Genomic DNA, 11,881 nt, shown 5'->3' on the forward strand with positions numbered 1-11,881 from the left:
AACAACAAACAACAAACAACAAACAACAAACAACAAACAACAAACAACAAACAACAAACAACAAACAACAAACAACAAACAACAAACAACAAACAACAAACTACAAACAACAAACAACAAACAACAAACAACAAACAACAAAATAACAACAAACAAGTTCAACAAAACAACAACATCAAACAAGTTGAACAAAACAACAACAAACAAGTTCAAAAAATAAGTTCTTCAAAACTAAAACAAAAACTAACCTTCAAAAGGTGAGTTCGTTGGAATAAAGTGTTGCCACCAGTGAGAGAAAAAACAAAATGCGTCTACGAAGGACAAGAACACGAAAACAATCGGTCAACAAAAAAAAAAAATCATACCTAAAATAGTTAACCAACAAGCATTTGTATCAAATGAAAGAAAAATTACATGTAATGGTCGTCAAACTTCGTTCGAGAAAAGTTTGAGTCTCGCGCGCTAAGATAAAGTGAATGAATTTTGAACCTCCCGCTCAAATTTTTATTGAATTCACTAACCTTTTGGCGTCTATCTATAGGAATTCGACGTTTTCTAACCTTTTGATGTCTAATTTTAGGACATTCGACGTCATACATAAATACATTTTCACCTCTATGACAAGCTTTTTTGCAAAATTTACCCAATAGGATGTTGGACTTCTCAATATTCGAAGTTTTTATAACAAATTGACGTCGAATTATAGTTCTAAACGACGTATAATAATTGTACTGATTTACAAAAATGTCACCGATCATTTTTAACATTGGTTATTCAATGGTTGGACATTGAACGCATGACGTTATACACTATTTTTGTACTAGTGAACTAAATTTAAATAAGCTATACTATCACATAGAAATGATCAAATCAAAATAAACTTTCCATAGAATGAAAATCAGATAACAGAACCCTAACCCAAACATGAAATCACCATCTAAGACTGAAATCAATGTATCAAAAACACCTAAACTAATAAGCAGAAGATAATCATTGATTGAACATCACAAATCTAAATTAAACTTGCACAAAGAGGTGGAATAAGTGATAAACTACTATTCAGGAAGACATCTTGTACATAATTTGCCCACTTTGGGGTTTTGAGTTCTAGTATAGAACTTAAAATGAGTAGTCTTTCACTTAATTCACCAAAACATGACATAAATGAGTTCTAATCTATTCTAAAGATTCAAGAAATCAGAAATGAAACCAAACAACTAATCCTAACCTAATAGACATAATAGAACTTCAAGAAGTAATTGAATTGGACATAATCAATATAGAAACATAAAACTAAAGTATGAAAATCTAAATGTTTTATCAAAATCCAAAACAAAATATAAACTCTATGAAAATCAATGCCGGAAAGTAAATTAATGTGCAAAGAATCAAAACATCAACCAGAAACATAAAATTGAACATGAATTCTAAATCCAAAATTTTATTGAAATGAAGCTAAGAGTATACAATACCAGAAATCGCTCAAAGTTCTCACAATTTGTCACCTTGCAAACACTTCAGCAAAATCCAAAGGAGAAAAGTAAACTCTAATATAGGAAAGCAATGAACCTAAAGCTAGAAATGAATTGTGACATAAATCCTACAACATCTGTCACCCATTGCGTCTACATTACTCATAAATTTAAATTTTAAAACTAAAATGTGTAAAACTCTCGAATCGTTCTGTGGAGTCTGTCACCCTCCACCATATCACCCTAACCTAATATTGTACATCCCTTATATAGGGTAAAAAACCAAATAAGAGAAAGAAAAAGAAAAAAAGGGAACGGGGAACCTTCGACGCTTCCTCTTTTATTTAATCGGATGATCTCACTTCATTTGCTTCGAGCTTCTCTCTTAACCCTCCGATCATTCTCTTCATCTTTTGTGTCGATTCAGCCTCCAATCATGCGCACCGGTCATCAATGAGCTTCAAGTCAAGTAGCATTTAGGCCATGGACTTCGTCTATGCTCTTCTCTCTCGCGCCAGGAAACCTTAGTTCGAAGAGTGCTCTGCATATGGGAAAATGAAATGAGCCTCCTTTTGCCTAATGTTTTTCGAAAAGCTAAGACCCCTAAGGCAGTAGCTTCCCTAAACAACAACATTTCACTTATCCGTAGGTCCAAACCAAAACCGGTCCAATGCAACGTGCAACTTAATCCAATTCTTATGGCCCAAATCAACACAAATTCCTCTTGTAGCAACCCAATTAAATGTGCAGCCCATATTAGAACCAACCCTTGCAGTAGAGCCCGATTCTACTCCAATTAATCCAAGACATTAGAGGAATTTGATGATAGCACAAAATGAAGAATGACAACATAGCTCATTGTTGTGCACTTCGAACTTGGGTCTAAATACCACATGATAACTTTAGTCACGACGAAGCAACAATGAAAAAGTGAGCACCAAGGCAGAGTAGCACTGGCAGTGGAAGAATATTGAAGGATGTGTATGGAGGAGGAAATCCAAATGAAGCACTGAATACACATGCTTAAAAGAAATAAAAGAAAATGCGGGCGTTGAGCGCTCCAGGGTGTGCGCTCAGCATTGCTCGTGACTTATTTTTATAAGTTTTGATTTCTTCTATCCTTGTCCATGCGCTGGGATGGTTTGTGTTGTACCTTCTTTTCGGGCTTTTAGATTCCATTTGAAATGTGCAAAAAGTGTCTGCTCTTTTTGAGATAGATCTTCAAGGTCTTGTTGCATCTTCCTAGCCATTCCATGGGTAATGGGACTTTAATCTAGCATTGGGCTTGGACCCCATGTATCATTTCTCCTGTGAACAACTTCGCTTAAGATCAAGTCACGAATCTTATCAAACTTCAACTTCATATTGCTTGCAGAATTACTAATTGTAGTAATAGTTGCACCTTAACTTTTCGGAAAAGGTGATAATAATATTAAAGCTTTTACCTCATCATCAAAAGTTACCTGCATTGATGTTAACTTCACAATAGTTGTATTAATTTTGTTAATATGATGAGTAATCGAGTTACCTTCACCAATTTTAAGGTTGACAAATCTTCGAATCAAATACACCTTATTGGTTGCGGATGTCTTCTCATACATATTTGAAAATGCCTGCATCAAATCCGCGATTGTTTTCTCGTTCATGATATTGAAGGCAAAATTCTTGGCTAATGTCAGCTGGATCACACCAATTGCTTGCTGATTTAACAACTCTCAATCTAACTGCTCCATGTCGTCTGACTTCTCCCTTCTTAAGGATAGATACAACTTCTTCTGATACAGGTAGTCCTCTATATGCATCTTCCTAAACTCGAAGTCACTGCCATAGAATTTCTCAATTTTAACCTTCCCTTCTTCTATTGCCATTGCTCCCGCTACTTTTAAAGAAAGCTCTAATGACTTCTCTAAACTGAGATTTGCAAAAAAAAAAAAACAAAACCTTTTTTGATATGGAAGATCAGATAAAACTGCAACCACAGAGCATACTAAGAAATTGGATTTTGATACCAGTGACAATAAAAGATGAAAAAGAGAAATACAAGAGACAAAAATATAATGTAATTAAACGACTAAATTAAGTTCCACGATATGAACAATTATTACACTTGTTAGATTATATATATATATAGGGTTAAATATGTTTTTAGTCCTTCAACTATCAAGTGATTTTAGTTTTAGTCCATCTTTCAAATTCTGGTACACTTTGATCCTTGTCCTTAAGGAAACTATAATTTTTCGTCCTCCAAAACCAACGTTGTTAAATTTAATTTGATGTGGCTAACAGTGTGCACATCACTTTTTTTTTTTGAAACATGGTGATCTGTTCAACAGAGGCAATGTGACCTTGTGCCATGATGGAAGAGGAAGAAAAGCCCTGCCCAAATCGCACCTCCACAATGTCGACGTCTTCTCCGAACAACCAGAATTGCTGGCTCTTCACTGAGTCCCACCTGCGAGTCAAGGTTCTAGATGATCGTCACCACCAAAACCACAACATAAGATAACCCTACGATGAAGCAAGTTAGGTTTTGTTTATGGAAAAGAAAAAAGAACACGACACCAAGACTTCCCTTTTTCACCAAACATAACACCATCAAGATAACTTTTATTCACTTATGTCGCCAAATTATTGGATCCAAGATTTTTAGGGTTTCTGCAATAATCTTCTTCGTCATTCTTCCTTTTCCCATTTATTCTTTCTCCAGTGCATTTTTTTTTCGATTCTCGAGTATCTTTCATTGGAGACCGTACCTCGCTCCAAACCTAAGAGGTTCGTTCTTTTCACGCTAATTTTCTTGTGTCCAATTATTGTTGTTTTATTATTAGTAAGCCACGCTTGATCATTGGGAAAATGTTAATTCTCACATGCAACCAAAAAGATTTTGGTTCTTCTCTTCCTCGTTCTAGTGGCGGGCGAACGATGTGAAACTGGATGTGATTACGAATATAATATACACACATATGTATCAAACGTGTTTTCAATTATTGTTGATGCTTGTAGAAGACGGATCAAGGTGTGAAATAAGGGTTTGCTTGGGGAATGGGGTTGTTGTGATCATCTTTCTTGGCCTCCAATGGGGTCTCCCTTAAGTCGTGACTTTTCGACAACCCTGATGTTCTAGGAGACCAGGTTCTTCACAAATGGGGTTTTGATCTCCCTTTCTTGTTCAAGGCATATCTCTCTGATCCCTCCTTTGTAATTGTTAGTGGTTGTGTAAGTGAGTGTTTCGGTTTTGGTGCAAGATTGAATCTTTTCAGTGCGTTATGTTTGTTATGTTTGAAGAGGATGATGTAGATGAATAAGAGAGAGAAGATTCACGACCTGAACAGATCCCTACGTTTCATAAAAAGTAAAAGTTATGTGACACACCGTTAATCATATCAGATTAAATTTAATGGACGTTGGTTTTGGAAGACGTACAAAAAATTATAGTTTCTATAAGGATAAGGATCAAAGTGTACCAAAGTTTGAAAGAGGGACTAAAACTAAAATCGCTTGATAGTTGAGAGACTAAAAACATATTTAACCCATATATATAAAACAATGAATATAACTATTTTTCTATGACACAATATAGAAAAATACACCACAACACAAGCAATAGCCAGAAGGCATGTACTAGTATTAAAGCATTACATTAAGCATCAGCCCATGTAATTTGCAATCCACCCCACTGACTGTGAGGGACACCTAAGGCTTTCCAGACAGCCTTAGAGGCATCAACAATGTTGTTGGGACAAGGAGGTTGAAAATCATGGTCTTGATCACATCCCATGGTAGAGTCACACTCGTCAACGACCATAGCCACAACACTTTTTCCATTTGCAGTGATGGTAACATTGTGGAGGCACCTACTCATGTTGTTAAACCATCCGGTGGAAAGTGCAACCACTGGTGTATCATCAGAATGGTACTTGTTGTCACATGCTGAAGGCCCTCCTCCATCTCCACCCTTTTCAAAACTGTTGAGAGTGAGTTGTGCCATGGTGTTGCTTGACACTGCTGGAGAACATTTGTATGTTCTGTACGTCTTCCCTTCCACACAACACTCTGAATCATTCTCTTGGTTGCATTCTCCTGCTGGTGGTTTCTTCCCTATGATTCTCCCACTTGGACGACACTGTTGTGCTTCACAACACAAGCTTTTAGCTGATATCAGAATCAGCAGCACAACCAAGGATGCTGTTGAGATACAAACATTCATCTTCTATATCTTCTCTTTTTCACTCTGTTCTTTTGCTTGGTGCTTGGTGGCCAAAGGGGTGGCTTTAGATGGTAATTTATAGAAAGATATGTTCATAGTAAGTGTTGGATTCTGCTAGAAAAGGAGCACCATGTTGCTAACATCCAATGCAAGGTTCCATTCATATTGAACAGCGGTGAGAAAATTTTTAGTGTACGTACCGTGGAAAGTAAGTTTCCTTGCTTATAGCAACCATATATTTGGTCAAAGTTTGAGATGAATGCTGCAATGAGATGGAAATTATCAAGCTAAGTTCTGACTCATCAACTTTGAAGCTAAAAGCCTCTCTTTTGTCACTTTGCTTGATATTCAATACTCCTTGAACCATACGATACGTCATAAAGGCATATTTGGGTTAAATGTGTTTATTATTTTTAAATTATATTACTAAAGTTGCATTTTGTTCCTATTTTAAATTATGTATCAATTCTATAAAAAACTATAAAGTATTGTTAACATCATCAAATGATAGCTAACTCTCTTAGAGTTGTTGACAACAGCTTTATTATGTAATAATCTGATTAACCTTTGTTGTAGGGTTATTTATACAATAAACAATATAGACTCACATTTGACTTTTTTTTTTTTTCAAGCCTTTCTAACTGCTAATTATGAAACACAGTTAAAAACAATAAATTTTTATCCTTATACTAAAAAATAAATAAAAAACCTAATGAATTAACTATTCATAAAACTATAATGACAAATATATTAACTATTCATAACGATATTTTAATACTATTATAGCATTACAATTGTGAATACAAAGGTAGGATTTTTTTCTCTATTTTATGTAATCTTGTGTTATTAAATTCAATTGCAGATGTTTGGCCTTCTAGCCATACAACCAAAATTTAAAAAATTAAACTCAGCACCCACTACCTTAAATAAAAATAGTTTCCTATGATCCAATGATCTGTTTGAATTTAGTTTCATCTACATCCTCTTCAGAGTTATCCTTCATCAGCTTCAAATTTGCCTCCATAGGACTCCTTGTTGCATTACACTACATCATGTTAAATCTTTTCAGCAGTTCACTTGCGCATACATTCTCTGATGCAACATTAATCCAGCAATTGTATAGATGAATTCCATTCCAAGGAAATAACTCAACTTTTCCAAATCTGTCATCTCAAATTCAACTTCCATGATCTTCTTGAATTCATCTATGCTTACTGGATTTGATCCAGTGACAAGTAAATCATCTACATATAGGTAGATGATAATCAAACCTTTCTCTGGATCTCCCTTTACATAAACTCCATGCCCGACTACACATTTACTGAAATTTAGATTGATTAAGAATGAATAAATTCGCCTTTTCCAAGCTTTGCGAGCTTGTCTCAGTTCATAAAGTGCCTTCTGCTGTGTGTATACCTGGTGCTTCTTATTCTTTTCAATGAATCTAGGTGGTTGCATAACATATACTTCTTCCTCCAAGGATCCATGTAAGAAAGCAAATTTAAATCAAATATTAGTTGGTGTTTTAAATCAAATATTAACTTCAGAGGAAAGATGTTTTATTCAGAGTGCAACATTTAGTTAGTTTTTAGAGTTGTATGAAAATATTAAGATGGATGGGAATTTTGTCAATGATTTTTAGTATGACTCAATCTTTTATAAATTAGTGTCATATCATTGCAATGATTAGTGTTATTAATTAATCATTAATGCTTTATCATCTCTTCTATCACATGTCATTAATTTTTTTTTATTATTATAATAGTTACATTTGACAAAAGCTAGTAGAAACTGAAAAAGACACTTAAAATTAAAAAAAAAATAGTTGAAATGGTTGAAAATAAAAAATAATAAAGGTTTAAGTTCCTAATAAATTCTTATCTGTCATGTTCTTGCTAAATTGTCGCAATGTTATTTTATTTTTTTAAAATTTTATAGTTTATAATTTTATAATTTTATCATTTTATAATTTTATAATTTTTAATATTATGAGTTTTAGTACATTGTGTGGTGGCTTGTGCAACGGTGATTTTCTTTCGTGTTCAGAGAGATTGAAATAAATAACCTAGCGAGCTGGTGGCATGGTGATTGTGGTTCTATATCGTAGTGGTGGTTTTAGGTCTCATGAGATGTGAAAGGTAGTGGTGGAAAATTTGGATGAACCTGTGCATATGTATTTTTTAGGTCTGTTGACGATGTTACAGTGGAGACAACTACGTTGTTGTTGTTGATGTGTTTGTAGTCGTGGTTGGATAAGTGTCACTACGGTGGACCATTCTAGATTAGGTTGAACATTGTTGTGGTATTGGCTCATGTAACTGCTTTCTAGTTTAGGTCAGGACCTATCAGGTTCCATAGTCATAATAAAGAAATATAAAATAATTTGATTTTTGAAATAAAATAAAATTAATAGATAATACATATTCAATTTTTTTATAATTTTGAATGAGCTATTTAAATTAAGAAATCATTAAAGTTATTTTGTAGGGTAACTTTTTATAATGAATCTTTAAACACAAAATTACATTGTATTAAGCGTAAAATTGACTTTAAAAACTTTGCTGTTTGTGTTGAATATGTTAAAAGTAAACATGCCTATACAATAAGATCATGTACTATAAATTTTATGATCCCAAATCAAAGCTTTTTTTTGGACAAAACAACCATATTCTTTGAAGATATGAAGTTTGGGGAATAATAAAGTTAAAGATTGTTTTAGAGGAAGAATTGATGAAAATTCCATATTCGATTCATACAATTGCTTATGATGAAGCAAGTTTAGAACCTTTAGCAAGTTCACAAACTCTACAAGAAAAATAATAAGCAAGTTTAAAACTTAAAAAGTCGTGCTTCATGAGAAGTATAAGTTTATGCAAAATAATAAGATTTGAGAACTTGTCCCATTACCAGAAGATGTGAAACCAATTGGTAAGTGAATATTTAAGACCAATAGGGATTATAAAGGCAATGTGGAGAGGTATAAAGTTCGTCTTGTAGCGAAGGACTATACTCAAAAGGAATTGATTGTGTTTTTAAAGAGACTTTCTCTTCAGTTTCATCGAAAAACTCTTTTAGAACAATCATGACTTTTGTTGGACATTATGATTTAGAGCTTCTTAACGATTTATATGGTGTAACCATAAAACTTTGTATCAAGAAACTCAAAGAATATGGTTTTCAAACTACCAAAATCCATTTTTAGGCAACAACATGCATCTCGTTAGTGGTACCACAAATTTCATCAAGTGATTCTCTCATTTGGTTTCAAGATGAATGTTGTTGATGATTGCGTGTATCATAAATTCAATGGGAGCATGGATATTTTCTCGGTCTTGTATGTTAAAGTGAGAGAATATACAAAGATCTTTTAATTCAAATAAAGGGATCTTTTGGTGGGAAGAAGGCCCACTACTACCATTAAGAGCACTTGAATTTCTTAGATCCATGGGCTTTTTTCCAGCATCATTTTTTTAAATGGAACTTTCTTACTCTATTTTCATTATTTATATATCTTAGTTGTTTTTTATTTTTCTTTTTACTATGTTATAAAATAACAAAGGTCATCCTTAGTTATTTCTTGGACTACCAATGGAAATCTGCTTCTTTCTAAGGAATTGGTAAATGTCACTCCTAATCAAATTGGTGAGGAAGTTGTAGCAAAGCATAAAAAAGTGAAAAACCCTCAAGATAGGGAGATATTTATCAAGTTTTTTGTAGTAGCGGGTCTCTCAAACATATGTAACTAACTTATGCTAAAAGGACATGAATTAGTTTGTTTCATTCTTATTTCAATTGAATGACATTTTGGTAAAGTGTATAATGTGTGTCTCTTTTTATGTGCATTTTCCTTTACTAGTTTCTATTCATTGTAATTGCAATCTAAAATATCCTAAGTGAGGTCTTATGTCAAAATCTTAATAGCTAGTGCCAATTGTGAGAAATCACTAATGCGAAAAAAGGTTTTGATGTTTATGTTTTTTGGCCCCTAACGTCTATAAAAACATCGACGTAAAATTGGGAGACGTTTAATTAACGTTAGATTTAAAAAATTCAACGTTAATTGAAGTTAATGAAGCTGGACATAGAGAAATATCCGACGTTAATAAACGTTAGATATTGCTCTATGTCCGACGTCAATTAACGTTGAATTTTGTCATTGTTCGATGTTCATAAACTTTTTTGCTTTTTTTTTCAATTATTTGTGATATATTTTTACAATTCTACGAGACCTAAAACAAAGAAAAACAAAAAATGTAATCAAGTTTACAACATGAACTATGAACTATAAGCAAAAACACAAAAGTTATGATAATATAGTAGCATTAACTTGTGATTTTTGGTTTTGATAACTATGGTTATTGGTTTTTGTTGGATTTTTTTACAACTCCTTAGAACCCCTAGTTTAGGAAAAAACTACAGGAGCTCTTACTTTGGGTCTTTGTGAAGTATAAAAATTATTTGGAAAGTGAACTGTGATAGATCTTTAAACAACCATAACATTTGCTCTGGTTGTCTGATTTACTGTTATCATATATGGATTTGGGATAGAAGAAAATTTCCAATCATGTGGCAGTTGGTTGTTCCTTCTAGATTTTCAAAAAAAAATGTTGTTTTCTAATTTTCATCAATTTTTTTTTTTGTGTTTTCCAAACTTTGTAAAAATATTTCACATACTTAGACTTAGAATTTTTATCTAAAGGTTTTTGTGGAGGCTTCTCATGATATTTTGGTGCTTTGAAAATTTTTTCAAGTAATTTGGAGTTATTTTGAATATACTCTCAGTTTTACCCTAAAGCTTGGATGTATAACATGTAGTGTATTATGAACAACAAACAAAGGGTATGAACAAAAAACAATTTCAACAATATAATAAACAAGTTATTGAAAACGAAAACTAACCTTCTTAAAGGTAGGCTCGTTGGAATAAAGTGTTCCTGCCAATGAGAGAAAAAGAGAAACAACACAACAAACAAGAAAGTATTATTCGTATATGGATTTAAATGTTAGATTTTCATTAGCATTTAGCATGATACGTGTACTATAGCATTTATGCAAAGTTTGTTTTAGAGTAATGTATGTGTTTAGGATGTGTTTACACATGTATAACGTTTAGTGTGTTATCCTAAACGGTTCCTTTTTAATATACGTTATTTCATTACACATATTGTTAAACTTCAAAACAAGGGTTGCTAAACAATCTTATCTTAACAATAACACGTATCCTAAGATTCACTCCTTGTTCGTGAAGTGGTGAGCAACATTTCAAAGAAGGTCGCTTCCAATATTTCCTTTTTGTAGTCTTTCTCCTTCTCAACACAAAAACAAGTGCAATAAGAATAGGAAAACAAAGGAAGATAACCAACATGGGTCAGTGAGTTTTCCATCTTCCTTTTCAATTTGAATCATTTTGGTGATATGTGTATGATCTTTGTTGGTTTTTTACAAAGCACACGTGTATCTGTTAAAGTAGTGTGATTATGTGAGAGAGAGAATTTGAGAGCAAATACTGATTTTATTGAATGCAGAGTATCAGGCTATTAAATAGCCAATCACATCAGAAACCGAAACTGGAAAAAATGCGAGAAATAAGGAGTTACTCCTAAATCCTAAACTGATAGATAAAGAATCACAGATAAGACGGGATTTTATTTTGACTAATTCCTAACAAATCCTCCCTTAAACTAAATTCTTTTCATACAAAGAAGTTAGTTTACATAGCTCCCTTCACAGACTCCAAGCATTGCACGCAACTTCAAAAAAACATCCAGTTTGAGAGGCTTTGTCATTACATCAACAATCTATTCTGAAGTGTTACAATGGATAAGTTCTATCACTCTTGCCTGTACCAACTCCCTAAGAAAGTGAAAACGAACATCTATATGCTTGCTACGTCCATGCATTACTGGGTTTCTTGATAGTTTGATTGCAGAACTACTATCACACTGAATAGTTATGGACTCTTGCTCAGTTTGATTAAGTGTCATGAGCAGCCTCTTTAGCCAAATAGCTTGATAGGAACATGATGCCGCTGCGATGAATTTTGCTTTTGTGGTTGGCAAACTGACAATTGGTTGTTTCTTTGAACACCATGATAAAGCTCTAGATCCAAAAACAAAGACATTTCCAGTTGTACTTTTTCTATCATCCACATCCCCAGCATAGTCACTATTAGTATATGCTATGAGTTTATCACTTCCTCCCT

The 11,881-nt window shown here is 33.3% G+C and overlaps 1 protein-coding gene across 1 annotated transcript; it reads right to left on the reverse strand.

Moving 5' to 3' along the window:
• Positions 1–4,940: 4,940 nt before the first annotated feature.
• On the reverse strand, positions 4,941–5,702 carry LOC106773213 (ripening-related protein 3-like). The gene has a single exon (XM_014659924.2). The coding sequence runs from the start codon at positions 5,677–5,679 to the stop codon at positions 5,113–5,115; it is 567 nt and encodes a 188-aa protein (XP_014515410.1). The 5' UTR covers positions 5,680–5,702; the 3' UTR covers positions 4,941–5,112.
• Between the last annotated feature and the right edge of the window lie 6,179 nt (positions 5,703–11,881).

Source organism: Vigna radiata, chromosome 9 (assembly GCF_000741045.1).
Source record: "Vigna radiata var. radiata cultivar VC1973A chromosome 9, Vradiata_ver6, whole genome shotgun sequence".
NCBI classification, from domain to species: Eukaryota; Viridiplantae; Streptophyta; class Magnoliopsida; order Fabales; family Fabaceae; genus Vigna; species Vigna radiata.

Excerpts from the sequence above, each read along its gene's own strand:
- LOC106773213 (XM_014659924.2), bottom strand. The coding sequence starts at position 5,679 with ATGAATGTTTGTATCTCAACAGCATCCTTGGTTGTGCTGCTGATTCTG.